Genomic DNA, 26222 nt, shown 5'->3' with positions numbered 1-26222 from the left:
TAGAAAATTCAAAATCACCTAAACATTGTAAAAACAGATTCTACAACTCCTAATGACATTATCCTGTGCCTTTACGAAGTAAAAATGAAGCTATTCTGAAATAAAAGTGTAGAAGAAATAATCTCTTCCACCTTGTTCTAAAAGCCTGGAAGAGGTAGGCTCTGTATTTACAGAGATTCATGACTAACTGATTTTGACTTAAGCTTAAATTAATGTCAGAGTTTAAGACCCAATCGCAATAGCAGTCCTCTCATAAAAACACATGAGTTCTGACAATATTTCTGTTCAAAAAGGTTTTGGAAAAGTCAAGGTGGGTTTTAGTGAGAGATTACACTACATACAGTGTATTAAGCTTTCCCTCAGTAAAGGATACTAATTGTATTGAACTCTGTGGCAGTCCAGTGATATAGATGCATTTACAAGAGAGGACATGGGATGCTTCTCATTAATTAATGCAGTGCATTAACCTACTACACCTCTCAGCCCTAAAGAGAGGATGGCGAGTGACAGAAACCTCTCTGCCTGAGACAGTAGAATTCATTAAATCATGTGCAGTATTGAAGAAAAGAAAATCAGTAATGGGCATAAAGATGGACTATTTGAATAACATATCGTCCTGAAGAAACCTTTCAACATGTAGCTGGATACAAATGCGTTAAAACTATTTCACAAGAATCAGTGATAAAAGGAAGATACATTTCATATTTATGTAAATAACATCACACATTTTTTGATATTAATATTGCAGCATTATAATACAGACATGGTGTTTAAAACTAGTATTATATATTACATTTTCCCTTATTTTCTTTTTTTTCTTCTTGAACGCTAATGTTATAAGCTGAAGAGGAGAGGCCACTCATTCAAGGAAGATTTTGCTGTATGTGCTTATTGAGTGGTAAAGCAGCAGTGCCACAACCTTTCTTAGCTTCACAATTTCTGTATTTCTGTTATTTGACTTTTAAGAAGAAAATGTGGTTGACAGAATATCTTCCAAAGCCTAGTAAAAAAAATTTAAGTATGGCATGGCCACATCTAACACTGAGCTTGGTTGTGTTGTGCTAGCCATTACTGTCCCCAGCAGGACAGGGTTTCTCAGAGACCGACCTTGCTTTGGTTTGAGGTTCCAAGTTATGCTTCAGCTTTGGCAGCACAATTTTGAGCTTTTGTGCAGAAATATTTTGTTAATGAATCTACATTGCAGAGGGAGAAATTTAAGATGTTTTTTCCTAGTTATTTCAGTAGACCTAAGATTTCATTCAAACAGTTCTTTCCTCTGTATTCAGATGATCAAAAAATTATATAAAAGGGAACTGATAAAGCACATGTGGAGGAAAGGCAGCTAAAAGACAAATTTCATTGCATCGGAGACAGCAGGTTGCTATCGCCAACATTAGTTAGCATACAGTGATGCATACATACATTTGCCAGCTAAAGAACAGCACCCAGTTTCCAGGGCCCTAAGTTAAATCTGAAAACTTCCGAGCACCTTGAAACTCCTTAGTTAAGAACCATCAGACAGTCATACCCTGCACCTCTGCATAACAGTATTCCCAAACCCAAATTAAACAGCAAGCTTTTCCACTCTCCATTTCGTAAGTTTTGTTATAACTTTCTTTAGACCAATGCTGAAGAAATCCATATCTTTGTTCTATTACATATACTTGTTCTGTAACATTGTGGGCACTACACTCTCGGTACTATTACTACTGTGCTTAGAAGAAGAGTTTTGCATGGGCTTAAATGTGCATGTTTGTAGCATCCTGTTTGGAGAGTCAAAATATGACCTCTATGCTCCTTACTTAGCCATTTTCCCATTTTGTTACTGCAAAGTTAGTTTGATGGCCTATAATCTAGTATCTGCAGTACATACAGCACTGCAATATTTCAGTACCTAATGCACGCGAGGTATGACAGCACGCTGTTTCACCATGACAGAAGGTTAATGGATGATAACATCATTCTGCTGACATGTACAAATGAAAAGTATATGCTGTTTTGCTCAATGCCACTAAGACAACAGGTGTGCTTTTGCTAGTGTAGCAGTCTGTCTTACAATTGTCAGGCAGCATATATTCCACAGAGGGGTTTGCATCTGTCTCTAAATGTTTATAGCAACTTTCTAAAGGCCCATTATTTTCTTAGTAAGCCAAGATTACTCAAACAACAGCCCAGCACCAGTACGGGCACCAAACTGTCAACTCCATTAAATTTCTAGTTTCTCTATAGAAACAGTTGCAAAACCAAACACTGGATGTTGGATATGACTATATGGGATAGACTTTGCCTCCTTTCCTTTATTCTGCCCTCTAACAGAACTATCAGAATGAAGAGTTCTTCATGTTCTCTTCATGTTCTTCCTTACCCTGTGCTGGTCTATCAGTGTACGCAAGGCCTCTTCATCATCTGGAAGGACCCCATGGAAACGAAGAGCCTGCTCTGCCTCTGCCAGCCACTCCAAAAGGACATGGACAACGGAGTGGAATTCTTCTGCCTGTTAAAATACAAGAAGTAGTCATGGTCACTCATGAAGGGATCTGACAGACACATTGCAGCTTACACAAGGAGACTCAGCCCACATTTAGAGTCATTAATCATGCAGCAGTACTGGCACATTAACTTTCCATTAAAAAGTCAATGATATATAGTACTACATTTTCATAACTGTAAAAATATCTCATGCTTCCCAAAAAATTATAGGAAGCCTGTTCATGCTTTTAGCCATCTGATTTATAGCGTATTTGCAGCTCAGTTGAGAATGTTATGCCTTTACGCTGACAAATTACATGGGAGGTGCTTTCATGGACCAGCTGGAGAGACGAGAACTGTATTTTCTGCATAGCCTAAATCACTGGTTAGGCAAAATCAATTGACAGCCTGTTGGTGACTGACCCTTTTATGTCTGGAGAAAACAAGAAAGTTCCACCTTTGGGCACAGCCATATTCAGACACAATTAGTGTTTGAGGTAGCTCAGGATTGTGCCTGCTGAGAGACCAGAGAGCTGGATAAACACAGTACCCTGGAAAATGCAGGGCAGGAATTTTGTATACAGTGGATACATCACTATTGCAGGACCCCCATCCTAGCATCAACCCAAGCTAATAAATCTTCACAGAGCTGTACATCCATACTATCTCAGGTTTGGAAAGAATACAGATGGACCTATTTGTGTGGGATCGGTACCAGCCAATACTGACATACATACACTGTTCTAGCTCCTGAGTGCACTCAGCACAATTCCATTTTTTCTGCAATGTACTTCACCGTGCACTGTAATTGTGCCAATGTAAACAAGTTTTCAGTACACAAATTTACTTCTTCCCAGTAAGACACTAAGGGCATAAATATGACTGCAATCTCCAGCTTGCTGTGAAGGGGGCATAGTTTTTAATCACCCTTCACGCTTGACTGTAACTTCAGTGATTTCCTTAGACGGTAAGGTCTTTGAAACGTTTGCTTGGCATTTGTGGTATAGACTAATAGTAACAGCAATAATAAATGCTAAGAGGCATTATTTATGTGCTGTGATAAAGGGATGGAGACAAAGTAAGCAGCGCATAAGCAAGAAAAGGAGTATTTTCAAATGAAATTAAATGAAATTGAATGACATGAAGTGAAAATGAAATTAAATTTTTGGCAACTAGACTGCAAGATATTTTCTCTGCTTCTTATAAAGTACATGTAGCACCATTAGTACTCCTCTACCTGCCGAAGAGCCTGTTCCAGTCGTGCTTGCTTGGATACTGACAGGGCACAAACCGTCTCCCAGCGAGTGCTTAGCTCCTGCATTTGGACTTTGACCCAGGAAGAGTCATCACGGCTGCCTTCTATTAGCTCTCTGGCAGAGCGCTTCAGAGCCTGGACACTGCTCGTTCTTTTTCCCAGCTCCTTCTGGAAGACCTAGGCACCACCAAATACATTTGACATATTTAATTCATTAAGGCATAATTATGTAAAAAGAAACAAAAAACCTACTGGTTTTAAGAAGAAATCGAAATATAGATTTAGTTCAATCAAGAATAACTCCATCAAAGTGACTCAAAATGCACAAGTTCTGCTCATTAGATTCCGTGTGAATATATTAACACTCTATTCTATCCTAATAAAACTGGAATATGGTATGAAAATGTCAGGCAGATCCTGAGAACCCATCCTGATGCAATGCATGGGAAATCTAGTCTCCTTACCACGCTGGCTTTACACTCTTTATCAAAGCAATTGATCTGACATGCTTGATTAATGTGCAAGATAGCTGCAGCAGGAAAAGATCAGATAAAATGCCAACGATCAAGGAGAAGGTTTAAAATCATAAAAACAGAACTGAAACCCCATCTGGGGTCTGACCATAACACTGTAGATCTTGCCACATATTCATATATTTATGTGAGAGTATGTTCACATTTGCAGATGGAACAAGCTCCAGTTACACAAAGGCAGCTCTTAAAAGAAGATATGACAATTACAGTATACTGTGCCACTGACTATGATTTAGTTGTGATATACAATGGGATTTCAGAAGCAATTCCAGCATATTTCAGGCTAATTTTTGTAGACAACACATGTTTCCAAATACGTTTTTTCAAAAGGGACAAGATCTCCTCACTGAACAGCCTTTGGATACTGGAAGTCACCGGTAGGTGAGAGGGACCTTCATCTCGTAATCCTCCCAGGCTCCAAAGCTCTGACTGCGTGTAGCCTTTGCAATACCAGCAACTTCAACAGACGTTTCTTCCACCATACTGAACTGCAAAACTGGGATTCAGAGGCACAGTCCTACATCTCCTACTTGCTCCCATCTCCAGAAACACTTCAGTAACAAAATACTGCAGCTTGCCAATGTAGGCTTCCTGGGCAATAGCCTAGTCGTATGCTCCCGTGCGTAACTTAAGCATTGCAACTACTTTTCTCCATGAATATACAGCAGCCCTGAAGTTTTGAAAGGCTGGTATAGTCATGACGAGTGCACCAGACATTTGCTTAGTGGATGTACTAAATAAAAAGCCCTGTCTCCCCCAAAGATTTCCAGTAAAATAATTTTTGCTACCTCTTGCCACACATATTCATAAATGTACATTTGTGATTTTTTACATGATATTCATAAATACACAGGATAGCAGCATTAAACAGAATATCTCAATGCTAACTAGTGTCAATGAGTCACTAACAGTTGTTTTCTTCCACATATGTTTTATAGCATTTTCCATTGTTGATGGCATGTTTGTGTTATAAAACTATTCCATGTTTCTAAAAATTACAGAACAGCCAAATAAAGATAGCATTAAAATGCTACACTTATGAGGAGCCTAGTAATTAAAAAATAATATTTCTGGAATTACCTTGTGATTGTCGATCAGGTTCATCACTAAATCAATGTCTCCATGTACTGGCTGATCTTCTGCTAGCTGAGGTTCAATTTTATATAACCAGTCAATGAGAGCTTGCAGAGCATCAGTAAATTGTCCCGAAAATAACAGGGCTTCCTCCAGTTTATTTTGTCTGGGGGGGCGGAGGGGGGGAATGAACATATGCACACACACAAAAAAATAATAATTCATACACATTAAGAAAACATTTTCAGCATAAAATGATAACAACTAAGAGTTTTAAATTGGTGTTTCCCTTTTTAAGTAGTGGGACCATCCGTCCTGTCCTCCCAGTCCTCTTCCATACCATCAGGAAAGTATGCATTTCTAGTGTTTTACTGCTTTGGCACTCTTAATTATGAAACAAGCTAGCCACTCTGGTTTTACTTTTACACAACAGAAGCCGAAAGACTTCTCCTAAGCCTTTTTTTATCCGCTGAATAATTAGATTGGTTTTTATTTACCTTTCCACTGATTTTCCACAAATTGTATCCCACTTATCCCTTAGTTCACTCAGCATATCGTCAAGTTTCAAATTGTCATCAGCCAAGGTGGTCTTCTCTTTCAAGGAGCGTCCAGTCCTATTTGTAGTATCATACACAGAATGTTTGGCACCAAGAGATTTCTGGAACTCCTGTATATGTATTGAAGAACAAGAAAACACCGATACAGCATTAACTGCTTACAGGCCACAGTTAATTAATCTTTGACATATTTGCAATGGAAATTGTAAATGTTGCTACAAGAAAATTTTAAACTTACTGCAACATTTCTAGTCTGCTAGTGCCACAGTGCACCTGAAATTATCTGGGGCTTGAAACTAACAGAGTCCCTGCCTTTTATCCCTCTCTAGGAATGTAGCTCTACACCTACTGGAACAACTTTGGGAAAATCCTTCCTTCAGGAAGAGCAATGATTCCTGCCCTACCATAATATTCCTAAATATCAGCAAGAGGCTGCCTAGTAGTCAGAAGAATGTGAAAGAGCTACTACTTTGGGAGCCATGAACTGAGCAGTCTTCACACTACATTTTTACAAACTAAGATTTCAAGCCAGTGTAGAGCATCCCAAGGGCTACAAAGGTCATTCTGTTTCAGCTCAGCATGGTCAAGCTGGGAAACCTCCAACCACAAGCATTTAGCCTTCCTAAGACTGAAGCATACTATAACCAGGAAGAACTGTATGCCAAAAGTATACAGACCCAGGCACAAGAAGCAGCCAGCCAGGTGACATCCTAATAACTCAATTTGGGCTGGAAGCCATGATCACAAGCAGGTTTCTGTGATCCAGGGACTTTGGAAGATGACAGTGATGCAGCAGTTGCATCTGCCCACCAGCTCTGACAGTTCCTTCTGCCCAGAGCCTCTGGAAACTTTTCACAGGCACAGAGGAGCACACAGAAACACAGCTCATCTGATACCGCAGAGGAATTAACCAACTGACAGAGTAAATAATTAAATAAAGGAACATTGCCAAAAGACAAAACCAGCACTACACAGCAGCTTTTAAATGGTAGCAATGCTTGAAGTGTTTTATTTCACACCTTCGTGAACTGCTCGCAGGAAATCAGTTTAAAAACAAAATAAAAATCACAAGTTCACTTTAGGAAACTCATATATACAGAATCAAATAAATATTCTTTTATTTTCTTTGTCACAAAAAAATACTAGGACAAAAGAGGTTTTGCTCAGTGTTTGCTGAAACAAATTTTCATCTGTTTCTCACAGCAATGTTCAGTATCATCACATCCAGCAACGAAATGATTACCACTTACAACTTACAATTCCTCAGGGCATGTAAAGATTGCAAGGATTCCTCACGATCACTGCCAGCACGTGTCTGCCCGCTCACGTCCAACTTGCAAGCTGTTTCCAGCTGGCCTGCACCAACCTGTGCCATGGTAGCTCACAACTCTTCCACTGACTTCCCCATGTGTCCACACAGTAATCTGCTCTTTTTAGATGTGAATGTGTGTCAACTGGAATGGAGGTGTCTTAAGTAGGAGGTAGGCATTGGGTTATGCCATGCGGACAGTATGACAACTTTACCTAGGGTGATTCAAGGTTCCTTTTTTAAAACTTGCTAAGTATTTTACACTGTACTGTTCTTACTTTAGGGTTATTTAAGGATCCAGAGGGAATTGAGGATCAAAATTTAAAAGGGGAAAAAAAAAAAGGCAGCATTTGTTTCATAATTCAGTATTTCCTTACTGTCCTTCCATTTTCCTCGTATAAAACAAGGAAACACACTTTAAGAAAGAATACAGACACCATTGTCAAGCTAGAACTACAGTAAAAATAAAAATAATTTTCAAAATGAAAATAACCAATTTTTTATAAAAGTTCCTTCAATACAAACAACGTCTGTGACTCTTATTTGATGGGGTTTATTAACTGCTTAACACTACATGCACAGTGTTACTTGATTTGCATGAGGAAACACAATTAAATTGCTGCCAGAGAAAGATCATACAGGAAAAACAAATTTAAAGGTGAACAAAGGGTTGCAGTCAATTCATTCTTTGAGAGACTACACACACTACACCGTATCTACTTTCATTTGCTTTTACAGAGGTGTAACTGAGAGCAGATTTTGGTTTAGGCTGCCAGAAGCAGACAGGTAAGATGAACAAAATCCCAGTAATTAACAATCTAGCTTCCTTCTAAGGAAGATGGGAACATGCAGATAAAATTAGCCAGGTTCATATAAATGTACTGTGAGGAACATTCAGCATTAGCACAGGAATGGATTGGGTGACCTAGTAAGGGTTTTTCCATTCCTGACTTCTAAAAATGAGAAAAAATTGCTGATAAACAAACCATGAATAACCCCCAAAAAGTCCCTGGCAACACACGAGATATGAGTGAGAGAGAAAACATATTATCTTGGCTTTTCTCTTTCAGGGCTTTTTTTTTTTTTTTTTTTTTTTTTTTTTGGCACTAACAACTGGCAAAGAGCGAGTCCAAATTATTGCTTACAGCACACACAGAGCACACATTCAATTCAGATAGCAAAATCGCTAACTAAATGTAGCAAGGAAACCTTCAAGGCTGGACAGAAAAGACAAAGACGCAGGGGGTATATGTGGGAGTGGAAGGAAAAGACTCAAAATACAAGGAAGGACACTGCAGTGTTGGGAGGCTTGACAGCTCATTAAAAAACAATTGAGTTGATTTCTTGGGGGGGTTGTTTGAAGTTTGAAGTCACAAAGTTCACAGAACTCCCTCTCTCACACACATTCATCTCTTTCCTCCAAATCACCAGTTTCATTCCTAATGTCCCTGTGCCACATTCCATCCCATTCCTTAATGAGAAATGAGATTCAACCAACTCAAGTTGGCAGGCATTTTATACAAAAGGAAGCTGGAGAAAAGATATCATTGAGAGAAGTGGTGAGTCTGCCAATCCATGTGAGGAAGACTGGGCCGTAGGTATAAAGAACAAGTGGGATTATCAAGTTTAACATTTCAGAAGAGGGGAGGAGAATAAAGGTAGAGAGTCAAACCTCAGGACCTGAAAGGGCCTCAAAGCAAAGTCACAATGTGTTGACTGTGCCTGTGAGGAGTTTGAAGTGGAAGAGAGGAGTGGAAGGATTAAAAGATTGACAGAGTGAGAGAAGACAAGAAAGACTATCTTAACAGAAAATTGGTTGGTTTTTTTTTTCCTAAATTCCCATCGCTGACTTCAAATTCTGGCAACAGCAGCAATCCCAGAACAAACTGAAATTGCAGAGTTAGCGTAACAGAATGTTAATGTAGGTTTTATCTAAAAGTTTTAACAGCAAACATAGGTAAAACTATTTTTGCTTGACCAACAGCCAACTTTCCGATATTAAAGGATAATATTTTCCTGGTTGATAAACAATACTTAAATCATCATGTAAACTGAGAAATTATCAAAATATAAAGCAGACTGATGCAGTAACCAATCATTAATACACATGGCAAAACTTGTCAGAGGTAAAAGCAATCATCAGAAGCTACATTGAGGGAAAAATTAGATATGCAAACCCTTGGGGTTATTGTGGAGAGTGAAAAAATAGGAGTAAATGGAGAACAGTAAGACTGACATGAAAAGTAGAAGTATATATATGCCAAAATGTAGAAAAATGAATTATCTTTCAATACTCTGTCTCTGATGAAACTGCTCCAAGATAAATCTTGAGACACAGTCTGTCTCTGAAGATTCTACCACTCATCCACTTGATCCTCAGTAATACATTATTCTAGGCTCCTTACAAAAGTAAAAATGAAGTAGAGACTTCTTCTATCCATCCTTTTGCTCTGTCTGATGGAACTACAGAGCTTTTACATTTTCATTATTTCTTTGAAAAGCCAGGTCAATCATGGAGATCTTTACATTTTCACCTACAGTAGCTGGGTTTGTGGAAAGCTGGTCCTGGAATTTTGAATCCCATGAAGAGAAACAACCTCTGCTACTAAAGGTGTCATTGTACTTTCTAGAGGATTTAATTAATATTTCCACTTGACATAAAAAGCAACTGCCAATCAAAATACAAGATTATTTTTCAGTTTTGAGGTGGTCCTGCAGTATTAAAAGGAAAATCCCAACCCAAATAACTGGATGCTAAAATTGTGATTTAAGGACTGAAAAAAGCCTGTAATAAAACCTCTTCAGAGATTCCTATCCCGAGATAGCATTACTTTGTTTTTTAAAGTTTCCATGGTGCCGTATTATTATGTCTTTCCTCTTCATAGTTAACCATTCCCCCACAGATCAGGTACTGTGAAAAGTTTTTTTCACTCCCCACCTGTAACACATCACCATTTAATTTGATGCTAATAAGCACTCCATTGTAGTGAGGCCACAAATCTACTTCCTTTGCTGACTGAACAGTACAAGGCTGATACGACTCACCTACATCTCACTAGGCACTTTGCATTTCATCACTCATGACTCACCTTATGCTGTGCGAGCTGCATCTTTATTTTGTCAGGGTCATTTGCAATTTCGAGATCTGTGTCCAAAGATTTTTCTGACTCTTCTAGCCATTCCATAAGTTTGTGCCAGGCTTCATGGAACTGCAGGAAAGCGAGATTTGCATGGATTTTAAAATCCACTGGTTCTTAAAATAGTCTGGAAACATTAAACCAATTCTCTACAGGCCAAACAAGAACTTTGCAGACTTCGGAAAGATTTGGTGTGATTTTTCTCCCTGGTCTCTCAAAGAGGGACCAGCCCAACCACGTGCCCATTGGACTTAGCCTCCCTTCTTCTTCTCCCAGGTCAATTAGCAACCTTTTGCGTACATGATCTGCACAATTAGTATGCATCTTTCAAAGATATATTGGTAACTTATGTTGATGTGTTGGTCATTTAGATTCCTACATTTTTAGTAATGAATAGCATATACAGCAAGAATGGGGATTAGCTATTGTCTATATGGGGCAACAGCAGTAAATCACTGGGGAAAACTCCCAGCTGGATGACTGCCCAAGATTTTTCCTGGGATGCTCATAAATGCTCTCATTATATCAAATGCTATCTTGACGGGCAAGGAACAGATACTTGATCTTCCTTCCTGTCTCAACAAAAAGAGTGTTTCAGGGAAGGAAGCAGGGAAAGACCAAAGATTCAACCAGCTTTCACAAAGCGGCATCCCTTTGGGATTAATTTTTCCTAAGCTGGTCGTTTCTCTCTCCGCGTCTCTTTTGAAAATTCTTCTTGCCTGGGCTGCCTACACATGAAAGCACAAGGAACTAGTTCAGAAACCTCTTAAGGCTCCTGGACCCTGTTGTTCAGGGCTGTGGATCAGGTCTTGACACCAGTAGTATCCTTCAGTACTCCTTCCCTGCTCTGCATAGATAGCTGTCATCCTAAATTAATAACTTATTGTATTCAGCTCTGTAAATGGATATAGAGATGAAATCCATCTCATCGCAGAACTGCTGTGTGTGTGAATACACAGGAGAAACTGCTGAAAAATAAGTAACATTTGATTGGCTTATGGGCTAATATACTGCTCAGAGAAGTTCTTACTCTATGAGCTGAGTAGCGGTAGCAGTAAACATGGGAATGTGATTTGGCTGTGAACATGACCAAATCTTGGATGGTCATGTTCACTTAAATAAAAAGAAGCTAGAACTTCCTACTGACGTTTAAACAGATTCCTCTCGCACATTTTGCATCTTATCATTTATGTTCCTCAGTGGGGGGAACATGAATCTAAGGAAAAAACCATGAATGCTCCCTGGTAAGGAAAACTGTGTAAAAAAACTCTCCAGTTTTTTAAGGAAATAAATGGAGATATCTTACCACACAGAAGACATTGGTCTAGTAACTAACATAAGAGGCTGAGGAAGTGATGAGTATTAATCAGGGCACAATGTAAACCCAAGAAGAATGTACTAAGGAACACTCCCACAGATTAGTGAATAGGGTTCATCACATTCTTGAAAATATAAGGGGTTGATTGTGAAACTTCTTTTTGAGGACAGATGGCACTAATATACATCTGGAAGCCATACTGTAACTTTCTTCTTTCAGACTATCCTGTATTGCAGACAGAAGTCACTGCTCGGGTTGAAAATGACGCTTTCACCTCCCAAATGAAGTGCTCTATGATTGAATCACAGAAATTGCTCCACTAACTCAACAGTGTCTGTTACACTAAACCCAGACTTACTTGAAAGTGCTTTAAAGCACCATATTCTTGAAGAGTCTGGATGTAATTACAGCTAAGTTCAAAGAGTTGTAGAACAGCTGTTGTCCGATTACCTGTTTGGCTCTTTTCCTTGCATCATCCAAAGCTCTTCCCCTTTCAACTAAGCGTTGAACTACTTTTTCCCATCGACTCTGTACACTAATCAGCAGATTCTTAATAAGGACAACATCCTGTTTCTGGCTGAAATATTTCAAATGGGTTCCAGTTTTGTCCAACTCTATGATCTGATCTCGATGAGAATTCACTTCTGTAGCAAAAACCTTGGAAAAAAGGGAGAGAATTACTCTGAATACTACATTGCTCAAGCACTGGGTAAACACTGAAAAAAAAGTCTGATAAAGAATGATGTAGAGAGAAAGACTATAAAATGCAATTTTAAAACAAATTAAATGTTTCTCTGAGTGCCAGTGTTACAGGGTTCACTTGGACATTGTTAAAGTATCTCCACAGAGTGGGAGAAAAACATTACACATCTGTTTCTTTACGTACCTTGTGTTCATCAATTTGAAACAAGACAGTGTCCAAGATAAGACTTGGCCGAGAAGCTGCAGTTAGAGTTTGCTCAGCCTGAGTAAGCCAGTTGATGAAATCTTGAAGTGAGTTGTGGAACTCCATTGCTAAATTGAGGGCTTCCTCCAGTTTGGTCTGTAAAGATACGTCATACTTTAATAGCAGTTGATATTGTGCAGGGGCTTCAGCCAAGTAAACCATTATCATTCAGCATTTTGGATTAAACCATTTTAGTTTAGCATTTAGTTTAATATTTTAAAACATTCTTCCAACTCAAAAGTTCCTGATTTTTAAAATGACAGTCTACATTTGAGCATATTAAAGGAGATCAATAGAAGAATAACAGTAGAATTATGTATGATAGATGAGTAGAAAATACAGCACCTAGTATCACGATAAAATTTTCTACATTAGAACATTATATCTTCTACTACTTAATCCTAATGGGACATCTGGATTTATCAATTTCAATACAAAACCAGTAGAATCTCAGAAATCTAAGGTGGCAGTGCATTTGGAAGAGCCTCAAAGAGGTCATCTAATTTATTCTCTTGCACTAAACAAAGAACAAGTTTGCCTAGATCACTTCTTTTTAATAAAGTCCAATTGTCATTTTGGTTGCCTGAACAGAGACTAATCTTGGATACAGAATTTTTGTTGATCATGAGACAGCACTCAGATTTTCAAACAATTACACTGCTGGCCTAGCTGAGCACTCCAACCTCACAGCTTCCTGCAAGAAGGTGCTCATGTTGGGTATTAATTAGTTTGACATTCTTACATTATACAGCTACCTTAAGAGACACCAGCATTCTTACTTTAAAATATAACTAAGCTGTGAGTTAAATATTTGTGCTTTATACATATCAGGGTTGTACAGAGAGTCCCTCTGTCTGTAATTATTGATATTCTTCATTGTTTGATTGAGGTAGAACAAATGGACTATACTTCGTGAAGGAATGAAAGCAAAATTAAATTAAAAATAAGGAAACGTATGTTGCATATCAGTGAAATCATTGATCTACGTTAGAACAGAAGGTAGTCACTTGAAGTAAGTGGCAGAAGGCCAAGCGTGTGGAAATTCTAAGGAAAAAAAATGGATAAAAGCTAGGAAAATTAATGCAGCAATTTTGTACTGAGAAAGAGATAAACTTGAATGATCAAATAATTTTATTCACTCTCATGTCTATGATTACAGTAATGAAAACCAGAAAAGCCCTCGTCCTACCAAATGAGCATTATCAGTTAACGTATTTCTATGGAACAAACTTGTGCCATTCTCACCCATCCTCCCCCCAGTTATGGATAATCAACTTCGTGAATCCCATTTTTTCCCAGTACTTTCTAAACATAGCAATGAATTCTGCAACTGATTTTAAATTTAAAAGATCAAGCAAGTATGCATGCATAAAAGCACTGAATATTAACATCCTTAAATATATGATTTACACTTCTATTTTTATGTAAAAACACATACTTTTCTTTCACTGAGCTTTGTTTGTACTGATTCCCATTTTTCTTTTAAGTTATTTATGTCCTGCTCAACGTTTGTTTCAGCAGACTCCGGGCATCTTGCGAGCATCTGCTGGCCTTTCTGCATTAGACACTTATATGTCTCTTCTTTGGCTTCAAAGGCAGCACAAAGTTCCTACATAAAGAAAGCACAAAAAAAATAAGTCAGGTAGAAATCCAATAGTCTTTACAAATGCTAGTATAATATTTATTCCTCCCCCAATATTTAGCAGGTATGATTAAGACTAATAAAGGAAACATATGTAATTAATAAAAAGCCAAATGAGCAAAGAAAGGGACCAATTCTTCAGGAAATGAGAACTTGTATTGTCTGTCAGATGTTTTCTCGGAGATCCAAAGCTTGGCAAAGAAAGTACTATGCACTTATTGCACAAGATTTGCTACAACTTGGTTGGTTTAAAGTCCATCTGTAGCTGAAACACAAGAAGTGTAAGCCTTATACAGTGCGCTGAAAGCCCAGACCTACCAAATACACCTTTAAAAGTGGGTGGGACACCCTGGGAGGGCTGCTTTATTGTACATAATCTCTTTTGTTTTGTCTGTATCTTCCTTCACTCGCTAGGTAAGAGCGCTGAAGACATTTTACACATACTAAGAAAGCTGGAAGAGTAATGGTAACAACTGTTTTATCTGATAACAATTCTACTAACTGTTCTTTTTTAACCATGTTAAAGATGAGATGGTAAGAGACTGGGAGCTCCCATGCATCCCTCTGACTCAAAAGGGCATGTTCAATACTTGTAACAGACCATCCAAAATGTACCAACAAAGTTGCTGCAAACTCCCAAATAAGGAACGTCTTCCAGGAGATGAGCAGTAAGTAGCTTGCAAACAGGAGGAAAAGAACTTTTTCCTCTGATTCCCAGGACAAGAGCCCAACCCAACATTTTCTTTTGGTTTAGAGATACTGTACACAGGGTTGTATCTGATGACAGAGGAGGGCAAAGCAGGAAGCAGGTTCAAACATGAGCTGAGATTTAAACAGGACAGAAAGCTTCCTTGGTTTCTTTCTGAGGACTACGAAAAGTGGTGTTGTCTAGCCTGCCTCCTCCTACGCTCCCAACAATATTTCTGGTTTCCATAACTCCCCAGAGCATCTTATTTTACTGCAGCACAAGAACCTCTCAGGACTAAACATAGGGAGTGAAGCACAGGTGGGACACGGCACAGCAGGAGTGGCCCCAAACACTGGGGCTGGGCTCAGTCTTAAAACAGGGGCTCATTACAGTAGTAATTCTGCAGTACAGTCATGCTCTTAAGAGGGCAGGAGCAATTAAAGTTATTTTAAAGGAAGAACTGAGAAAAATTACTGTTTTAAGAAAAGGAGAGGGATGTTCTGGGACAGTCAAAAAGGCCTCTTTTTAAGCCCCTTTCCTGCTGGTGTCCTGTAATGTCTCTTCCTATCTTTTGTTTTCCTGGAGCTGCCTTAGCTGGAAATGCTGCCCAATCTCAACTCCATTATGAACGGATTATGGTTGAGGGCTCTTTTGTTCATATCTGCAGAAACAGAACTTACACTCAAGAAGATGGTTCATAACATTATTTCCAACGAGAAACAAATCAAAATATAGTGCAAAACTTTCTTCTTCAGTTACACGTCACAAATTAACATGGTTTGTATCACTTAGGGGCAAGTTTGAATTTGGAACTTATGATAAATAGTATTCAACATGACAAGTGCCCACAGCATTTCAGTTGCCAAAAAAAAGGTACTTTATACATATCTGCGCAGATGTACTGAGGTTTAACTAAACTGAAATCAAGTCTATTTTTTAAGGGTTATATACATTAAAGGATAACAAGTCAATGTCTGCAGTTATATCATGTCCCACAACATAGTAACAATCTGTTAAAATGTACACATACAGTTAGGAAATTATTGTACATATAGAGTACGTATTACTGGGGACACATTCACATTTGTTCCTACTATAATACTACATTCAGTTTAAAGACTGTTTAACTAATCAATCTGTAGGTGCAGTAAGTACAGAAAATTTGCATAGTAAAAGAATGTACCAAAGAAAACCCTGAAATTTTCCAGGGAAAATTTTTTTGTCTTGACTTCAAGATGAAAAATTGAAAGAGCTCCACTGACTCTCATGGAATCATGATTATGCCCCACCCTCACAGGAACCACCACCCCCAAAAGGTGCTTTTTTTCCCCATTTTTTTTCTTTAAGACAAAAAGAGAGGGATTGGGGGGGGGGGGAGTGTGTGTCAAAGTTATTTCTGTGTTTTGTCCTAGTTTCCTGTCATAACTGATTTAATTTAAAACTGTAAATTATTTTCCTTCTCAAAAGTAGTTACTGGCAAATTTTGGAGGAAAAAAAAGAAGTGTCCTACATTGGTGGGCAATGACCTTTAGCATCATTCCAAAATAAAATCTGATTATTAAAGCTATGACAGTGGAACGTTCTAATGGAAACTGTGTCAGGCATATTCGAGTTCAAGGACACTCTTACACCTGAGCCAGGAGGTCAGGAGTTTAGATCACTGGGTTTGGGCTAATATTCTGGCCTAACAACACAGCATGATTTTACATAAATGGAGCACTATGAACGACCTTCCTTTGAAGTAAGAGATCAAGTTTAAGTGTCTTTTTTTAAGCTCTATGGTACTATGGAGGCAGAGAAATCCATATAATATTTCTTAAAGAGAAAGAAAGGAAAGGAAGGGAGTAATTCAGGCACCCTGATCAGCTTGCCATTTCTAATTAATGCAGAGTCTCTATATCATAGAATCATAGAATGGTTTGGGTTGGAAGGGACCTTAATGATCATCTAGTTCCAACCCCCCTGACATGGGCAGGGATACCTTCCCCTAGACCAGGTTGCTCATGAGCCAGTAGTCCTTATTACATCTGTGCTAATGATTACTTTAATGTCAGTTTTGGTTAGATAAAGAATAAAGGATTGAGTCTCTTAATTCAAGGTCCAATGAATATGGATCACTTCTAGATTAATCGTCATATCTTAGAAAAAGCATAAATGTAGTTATGGGGACAGAAGGAAAAAGAAGAATAGAAATCACTGAAAAATCTGCAACCATTTTCTGTTTTTATTTCTGAGAATAAGGATGCAAAAGTTCTTTTATTTCTGTCTCAACACTACTAATGGCTCAGCTTTGGGCATCTCCCACGTGACTACTTTTCCTATACTGAAAATAACAGTGTTGTTTCGAAACCTATTAAAATTTAAGATACTGTACAGACATTGTGATATATAGAACATGCTCTGTATTTACCATAAACACTCTTGAAAGATAGTTAGTCCTGAAATGCAATTTGCAAAGCATTTTAATACTGATACTTACCATATGGGTATTAAGCTGCTCTCTTGCTGTTTCTGGCAAGCCTCCAACAGGTTTTGATGCCAACAGCTGACGTTCAGTGTCTGTCAGCCATTGCTGCATATCTTCAACTTCACCATGGAAACCTTGGGCCTAAATTATACCATATCATTTTAGAGCCTACTTAAATGTTCTCCATTTTAATACTAGCTCAGATGCAGAAGTATACTGGCAACAGATTTAATAAGATATTTACAATAATCAAAGGAAATTAAAGAAAAAAAAAAAAAAACAAAGGAAAAAACCAAACCAAACTTTAAACTAGCTCAATCCAATCTAAATGATAAAACCAAAAATAAAACCCATGGAAATCTTGCAAGCAGGCTAAATGAGCAACTGTGAGATCAATGTCTTCCCTGAATAATATACCTATACAGATATTTCACCCTTTTAAAATATGTGGCCCAAAAGCTGAAGTCTTGATTCAGCACTATAAAAGACAGTGGCCAGCTGTGGAAGATACAGCTGGATTCAAACTTTCTCCAAATTCAGGAGTGTCTGCATTACGGTTTTGATTTAGGCCAACTTCTAATACATGTATCTATGTTTTTCATGTAAAAAGACACTTTTTCTGAGTTATCTCTTTATTTGATCATTTCCTGTTCACCTGGATCAAGGCACTGTCCAGCTGCTGTTTCCTTTGTTCTGTTTTTTCCAACACATTTTGCCAGCGCTGATTCAGAAGTTCCAACTTGCTCTGTAAATTACTTGCTTCTTCAACAGCACTTGATTCAATCAGGTCATTTCCTGCTTTCTTAACTGCTTCCACTGTAGACTGATGAGCTAAAACATCATTTTGTAGAACCTACAATTGTAACACAGTATGTGTGACTGGCCATGTTGACAAGTTATTGAATGAAAGCAATTACAGTGACTGAGCTAGTTCTAATGCAGTGACAAGGCAATAGTTTAACATCAGCACAGGTATTACCAATTAAAGCTAATAACTAAGATGTCTTCAATCAAAAGCAGTAACAGACCATTCTGTCAAAATGCTACATTTTATTTTTATATCTTGGAAAAAATAATATATTCCTTCTGAATACATATATTTCTCCCTGAAATTATGAAAGATCTCTGGTACTGCTCGTGAAGAATTATTTCTTCACTTTCCTTAATTTACTACATACTTTTCTTTAACAGGATTTTTCTTTGTTTTTGAGGGTAAGGTGTGAAAACAGTGTAATATCTAGTAGTGTCAATTGCTTGTGGAGCAGTAGTCTAAGAAGAGAGGAGAGAGAGGAACAACAATACTATGTGTCTGCTGTGCCATACAACAACCTGACTGCCACGATGTCTTTTCGTGCATTTCAGGTCTACAACTTATTTCATGTTATGTCAGGCTACCAGGACACTTCAGCTGTGCTAAAAACTGGGAAATGATTGTAATACTAACACCACAAGACCTCCTCCATCTGGTTGAAAATCTGTTATCACCAACCACAGTAAAACCATAAAATGCAAAAACTACATTTGGGAAAAGGATGCTGTTTTCAGAAAGATAAAAAAAAAAAAAAAAAAGATATGCTTTAAAATACTAGAAATAAAGAACCAAAAAAGAGAATATGCAAAATGGTTGGGAAGAGATTGGTAAACCTCATCCAAGAAATTCAAGTTTATGACTGCTGTCTTCCATGGGGTCTGGTTCAAACTTACCTCCCTCAAAATGCTAGCATATGGAAAAAATACAAAGCTAAATACAAAGGAACTGTTAAATAAACCATACAGACCACTTGATGAAACAGCAAGTCACATCTAGCCCTTGTATACAAAATGCGCATCACATTTGCTTTTATTCTTCTAAGCTAAGCACTGGAAGATATTCGTTATTTTACTTTCCTAGCAGGGTGGAAAAAGGGATATCCACAAAAGCAGATGCATCTTATCCCTTCCTTCCTGCTGAGGCTCACTAAGAACAAGGTCTATTCTTTCCAAAGTTATTCAAGAGATGGATGTTTTTCCAGGCTACCACAGGATGCACTACTGTGTGAACTTTCTAACCTATAAACTCTTTTTTATGAAAAGGAAGTAGATTTGTTCATGTGTTTGCTGATCTCCTTCAGCACTGAAAGTAGATGAAGTCATAAACGATGTCTGGATGCCTCTTTAGTAGTAAAACACTTCCGTTCGATAAGAATATAAAAGGTTCATGGAGTGGAAGCTGCATTTGTAATTATTTTTTTTTTTTAGGTTTTTTTTTAAAGGGCCTGTTTCTAACAGTAGTCACACAGGGCATGTAGATACTTTACTCTACTCAAGTTCCAATTGACCACACAAAAGGCTTCAGAAGCTGCATACCTGCATTACCACAAACAATGAAAATGCCTTAATTATCTGTGTACTGTCATTTCAATCAATTCTCTCTAAATCCAAAATGGATTCACGTGCATTTTGTGAGGCCTGACCTAAACAGAACTGATCAAGGGGTTTATTGCTTCAGGGAGAGTAGCAGGTTCAATAACTTTTGAGTTCCCTGTGTCAAATTAAGGGGAATAAAGGTGGAGACTAAGGTAAGCTGCTCTTTTTGGCTAAAACCTATTCCACTTGCATGGCATACGCAAGGAAGGAAGGAATATGGAGGAGTAAGGTGAAAGGTATTAGTTATTCCAAGCTTGCATTTCAGCTATAATCTGCATCTTGAAAATCTCTATAGAGAATTATTTATCAAGTGCTAAGTTTTACTACAAGACTCATCACCAAGATAAACATCAAAAGAACATTTCAGTTAATATTCATTATAATTACATACATGATGTTTGGCAAGTTCAATTTCAATAGCCTTGGGGTCTCCACCCACAGGTTTCTGTTCATTCAGCAAGTCTTCTGTATGCGTCAGCCATGTCAGTAACTCATCCAGGGCATGCTGGAACTGCCCCAAGGCTAACAAGGCACCTTCCAGCTTGTGCTATAGTAAAAGTAAAATTAACAATAAAATGGTTTCACAATGCTGTTGAATTCGCTTACATTACCATTAATCACCATGATCCAGAGCAGAATCCATGCATAAGACAGCATAAAAAACAGGGAGAAACAGTTATCCAACACAAGCAACTGCTTCATAATTAGAGCTGAGTTAGCAATTCCCCCGTAAAGCCTTACATTCCAGGTTTAAATTCCTGACCTTCGAAGACCCCATGTAACCAGAACAGAGTTAAGTTTGAAGGTTCTCTCATCAGAGATATGACAGCAGTTTTTCATCACTTAAAACATAATTTCAATATAAATACAATTTGGTGCATGATCTTTTAAAAACCTTTTCTTTGCCGTGAAATGATTCAATTTAGAAAAAAAACCCACTTCAAAGCACTGCGTCTTTAAATCTCTCTTTCACTTTGATAATTTAAGGAAAGAACACTGAAACAGTTTAATATTAAAGTGCTCGGTTCAGCAACTAATACTACTTTTGCACATACAAACATGTTTTCAACTGCTACTTAAGATGTCATCAAATAACTAAAATGAAATAATAATGATTTGCCAGGGCACTGCTGACAGAGGAAGTGACAAAAATACTGCTAAGGGTTTAAAAACCATAAAACCAACTCAATAAATTGTAAAATTCAAATTCCATTATATATAGTTCTGTAATTTCCAAACCAAGAGGAACAAATGTGTAAATTGATACAAACATTATACATAATAAAAAGCTTTTCTCAAAACTTTAAGTCATTAATAAAGCCCCCACCTTCAAGTTTATTTACCTGTCTATTTATAATTTTTTCTTCTAGGCTGTCCCACATTAGTTTGAGCTCTGAGAGAGGGTCTTGAACAGTGTGTTTGTCACTCTCCTCTGTCACCTTCTTCAGCAATAGTTCTGCCTGATGGTTCAGTCTTTCCATTTCTATCTGCTGCTGATAAGCTTCTGTCTTAAATTGCTATGGTAAATAGAAAAAGAATACAAATAAACATATCACAACATATCTTCTTGAATATAGCATAGTACAACAATATTTACAATACTAATGCATCACTGTCAACTTTCATAAATTTGGAGGTTTGTTTTCCAGGGTCAAAATGGTTATAAGACACTGATAATCCAGACAGTCCCAGCTAACAAAAAATATGCAACATCTTACTATTCTAGCAGATATTGCTAACTGTGACCAGAGGATGACGAAGATGCCCAATAGGAAAGTATTCTCCAGTGACCTCCCTGGTCTGCAAAAAAAGGCAGAATATATCTTCAATAACTTCTAGCTCTTGTGGTTGTGATAATGTAATACTTTAAACTTCAAACAGAATTATTCTTCAAAAGAGCTGAAAGCAAATTGTCTTCAGTAGAACACCATCTCTTGTACATGCAACTTGGGCAGCAGTCCGAATACAACTCACATGTGTGTTCTTCCGAACTACGTAAGATTATGTTTCATTTGAAGCTACATCATAAAATAGATAGATTAAACAACCTACCCACAGCCAAAAAATATACAAGTGAGCAACAAAACCAAGGACATTCCCTGATCATTATACATCCCTGTTTTTTATATGAGGCCTACCAATGTCAGGAGCACACTCAGTCTCAGACCCATACAAACAGGTTTCTAAGTTAGCCTGAAATTCTGATTTTTCAGCTTACTCATGTATTGGGAATGTCATGTTCTGTGTGAGTATTTAGATAAAGCCTGTAATGTCAGAAGTGAAGCTTTGGAGGCATTCTCTAAGAGCCTCAAGGAAGCTGTTCATGGTAGAAACCAGAAAACGTAACAGTTATAGCAAAAGAACCCTGTACATAGTAACCTTGTAGCCTTTGAAAAAGAAGGAATGCTATTACAAGTATTTCTGGGCTATCAGAACATATTCACAAAATAAAATGTAGTCTCACCAAAATTTGGGCTAGATTTTAAAATGAAAAGTTCGTAATGAAATGTTATCTGAAATTTTCATACAGATTCTTTTTTACTGGAAATTGAAAATGAAAATCGCTTTTGACTCTTGAAAAATACAGAAAAATACTAAACAATATAGAAAAATGCAGACAGATGAAAATATAAATGAAAGAAATTGTTAGTTCATACCTTAAGTTCCTCGGTTTGCTGCTTCACTGTCTCCAGATCTGTTCCAACTGGGGACATAGATGCTAACTTGCTGCCAGCAATGTCTACCCAGTCAAATATTGCCTGAAAAATCACAGTATGAAATTGAACCATGAGCAGAGAAATAGTGTCATATTTGGAAGTTGTATTAAGTAAAATACCAGAATTTTTTTTTTTTTTTACTCTAGAGAACAATATTGTTGTGCTCTTTGGAAGAAAATAGCTTTCTTCAGTGAAACCTAGGTTTCTTCGCAATACAAGGGATCAAATATTAACTAAAGTATTTCAAGTAATGTTTACAAGAATGTACATGCTGCAAGACTGAACTTCTATTAGCAATAATATTCTTCCAGTACTATTCATGCTGAGTAGTACTCTACTTCTTCAGTAAAATCAGCAGTTTTTATGACTACCGTGAAAGGTAAATACAAGACAGACTCTGTTCTGCAGTCCTTTGGAGCAAAAATGGAAGGCGGTATATGAATGATAACACACTTCATACAAACAAACTTCTTTTGAAGGATAACGTTCTCTGTGTAAGGAACATGGAACATGACCCATTCAGTACATATTGGATAGTGAAGGGCCATAACTGAGCTCGACTGAATCTCCATAGGATAATGCAGTTACAGCTTTAAAAAACAAATGAAGTTTCCCCAGTTCTGAGGCTTTGTGGGTATGTCTTTTGCTCCTGATACAATGCAGAACAACCTCAAGAATACTCCACTTAGATTAAGAACAGCTATATCAGTCTGTGTAATTGCATAGGGGAAAAACCACCTCTGCTAAGGCCCTTTTCCTCTTGCCCATTATCTGTGATTCATTACGGAGAAAGGCTTAGGATGGCTTGTCAGAGCTGCCCACTGCTACACAGCTCCTTGAGAAAAGCAAAACTACCCCCACCAAGCTCAGCACGATGAGGCAGCTGCAGCTAACAATCTGCCCACAATACTCTCCATATTGTCTACTGAAATGAGCATAAGAAAGCATTTAACTACAGTTCTTTCACAAAGTACCAAGCTTGTAGGATGTACAATGTACAGCTACAGGAAATGCAAAGTACTTAAACCAATGGCAATGTTCCTATGAATTCTGTGAATTCCAATGAATTATGTGATTCTGCAATGTAACCCCACAAGTCAACCTCTGCGCATACAAACATAAGAGAACTTGGAGAAAAATACATAGTGAGGGTGCACTAGAAAACAAACGTGTTGCATTATTATTAAGGAGAGTTCTGCTGCCTGATCTGCACTGAACACACAAGCAACTGCCTTCAGTGTCATGTGAAACTCTAATTTTAAAGATTTAATGAACCAAGAAAGACAATAATTCCACTGAGCAAAAAAATAGTTTTGCAAAATCCAATCATGTCCGGATCTTTTCAAATGTTTCAATCTTCTTCTGCCCATTCACTGACAAAAGATATGAGGCATGCCACTCAGCCAAAACGTGCATAGAATACGCAAAAACAAACAAACAAACAAACAAACAAAAACCCCAGCACATATAGAGAAAGATATCTTAAAAAACTGCTGGAAAATTTACCTACAGATTTAAGAAATTAATCATCTTCTGAAGTATTGTGAATGGATAAGTTACACTAAGAATTAGTATAATGGTCCAAAAACATTATGTTAATTATATTTTTTGCTTAAAATATTCGAACTTACATATTTGACTTATAAAAAAGTTGGAATGAAATTGAAGTTCTTTCACTATCCTCCACTCAAAGAAAGTAGCAGCAAGTGAGTATTTGGACCTGTATCCTGTTCCCTTCAGATCATGTACATGCGTCACAACTTCAACTCACCTATTGTATGAAGTACTAACTATCACAAGAAAATGTGAGCAGGATTACTGTGAATTTGGTGGTATCAGAAAACCTCTGCTCTTATCAATAACAAAGGGGACATTAATTTCAAATCTAAACATAGTGCGAGATATGAACAACTACATGAAGAAAACAACCCGAACAGATTTATTCTTTAATGCAAAAAAAACCCTAAAAAACCAACCAACCCTGAGAAAAATTATCTGCCTACTGAAGAAAATAGTCACTATAATCAGAGTCATACATTATTTGTCACCTACTCAATCACATGCCATTTTTTACTACAACCACATTAAATCCTATTGACTCAAGATAGGGTTACGTATATCACACTATCTTACCTGCAGTCCATCTTGGTATTGAACAGCTGCCTGCATAGCTTCAACAAGCTTATCCACTCGTTCTTTCCATGTTTTGTTTAAGGCATCCCAGGCAGAATTCAACTGCAAGGAAGTGCAATTTACTTCAATGGACAAAAGAATTTTACTGCTGTATAATACGTGTTCACTAATTATTCACTGACCAATACCACCAATAAACCTAAGCATGAATAGTTCATATTAATTCCATATTAACACTCTTGTTCTCCCTATCACTGCATAGTTAGCTTCCTTCAGAATACACTAGAGGTTCTGGATTACAAAAGCTGTAAACTTCAATACTGTTTATTGAATATTTTTATTAACATAGGGATTATAGTTAATACAAGAAATGCTATTATTAAATCATTTGGAGTTGCATCATTATAAAAAGGTAGCTTAAAAGAAACGTATATTGCTGAACATTAGAAAAATTAAAAGTACTCTGTAGTCATCCAAATACGATTGTCTCAGTTAAGACGTCTCACTTGGCATAAACCAGATATAGCTGAAATTTATTCTAGCATTACTTTCGCAAAAAGTAGCCATCTGTTGTATTAATCACCGAGCATTTTTACAAAAAAACCCTTCTATCTTTGACAAAAATTTTAACCCATAAATCAATAAAATAAAATTGTCTGTACATTCTGATCTGAGTCAAGATTATTTACCTGGAAAACAAACCTTACTTTAACACAAAGGCTTCAGGGATATCTTACTTTTGCTACACAATTTTTATTTTCAAAATTTGTCAGTGGTGGGTGGGGGAATACACCAATTTCAGCTAAACAAGCATTTAACATAACAGATTTAAGCATCTGCATTTCCCATACCTCATCTATACTCTTGTTGACAATAGGTTTGTCAGGCTCTCCACAAACAGCTCTAAGTTCAGAGCCAAGGCTCACAACTGTTTCTAGTTCTTCTTGTAGTCCATCAATTTCTTCTTTAACAGCCTACAGAGAAAAGAGAAAAAAAAAATCCAACACTGCCAATACTAAATTTAATAATCTATGTACAGCTTGTTTTCAAGATAGAACATGGCAGGATTTGACCTTTGTTTTCTTTAAAGTCACTCGGACTTACAATTGGATGCTTAAAATCTAAGTATCCCTTTGCAGTGTCAGAGTGAAATCAACTGACATCAGTCTAAATTATAACAATGGCTTATGATGCTATTTTGCATGAGATGGAAAAAAATAAACAGGAAGTTTTAGATTAGATTCCTTTAGATTCCTTTAATCAGAGTGTTTTCTTTTTCAGAAGTTATCATTCAACCCTCAAATCTTCAACTGTCAGCATAAATAATTATAGGCTTAGAGTATAATACATCAAGCATAATACATCTGCACACCTTTCATTTAGATGTTACTTATTACCCAGGGAATCTAAAGTATGTATAACTTAAAACGTCTCAGTGACATGCTTATTATATACATGTTTATAAACAGATATGTAAATATAATGACAGGCACATGTTGCATGCTCGTTGCAATTAAGCACTGATACATGTTATTTACCATAGACTCTTGAGATATTATTATAGTAAATTT

The 26222-nt window shown here is 37.3% G+C and overlaps 1 protein-coding gene across 5 annotated transcripts in view; it reads right to left on the bottom strand.

The window, feature by feature from the left end:
• Positions 1 to 26222, bottom strand: part of DST (dystonin) — a 319817-nt gene that overhangs the window by 20885 nt on the left and 272710 nt on the right. For all 5 annotated transcript variants that reach the window (XM_059835839.1, XM_059835841.1, XM_059835842.1 and 2 more), the window contains 15 exons: positions 25503 to 25625; positions 24652 to 24753; positions 22459 to 22560; positions 21145 to 21318; positions 20193 to 20348; positions 18051 to 18248; positions 17408 to 17536; positions 14037 to 14207; positions 12539 to 12694; positions 12103 to 12309; positions 10287 to 10406; positions 5829 to 5998; positions 5338 to 5497; positions 3707 to 3901; positions 2366 to 2494 (listed from right to left, as the gene is read on the bottom strand). In XM_059835839.1, coding sequence (XP_059691822.1) covers positions 2366 to 2494; positions 3707 to 3901; positions 5338 to 5497; positions 5829 to 5998; positions 10287 to 10406; positions 12103 to 12309; positions 12539 to 12694; positions 14037 to 14207; positions 17408 to 17536; positions 18051 to 18248; positions 20193 to 20348; positions 21145 to 21318; positions 22459 to 22560; positions 24652 to 24753; positions 25503 to 25625 — 2292 coding nt within the window. The remainder of the gene's footprint in view (positions 1 to 2365; positions 2495 to 3706; positions 3902 to 5337; positions 5498 to 5828; positions 5999 to 10286; positions 10407 to 12102; positions 12310 to 12538; positions 12695 to 14036; positions 14208 to 17407; positions 17537 to 18050; positions 18249 to 20192; positions 20349 to 21144; positions 21319 to 22458; positions 22561 to 24651; positions 24754 to 25502; positions 25626 to 26222) is intronic.

This window comes from Gavia stellata, chromosome 2 (assembly GCF_030936135.1).
Source record: "Gavia stellata isolate bGavSte3 chromosome 2, bGavSte3.hap2, whole genome shotgun sequence".
Taxonomy (NCBI): domain Eukaryota; kingdom Metazoa; phylum Chordata; class Aves; order Gaviiformes; family Gaviidae; genus Gavia; species Gavia stellata.
The sequence above is the reverse complement of the archived record's forward strand: the minus strand, read 5'-3'. Positions and strand labels throughout refer to the sequence as shown.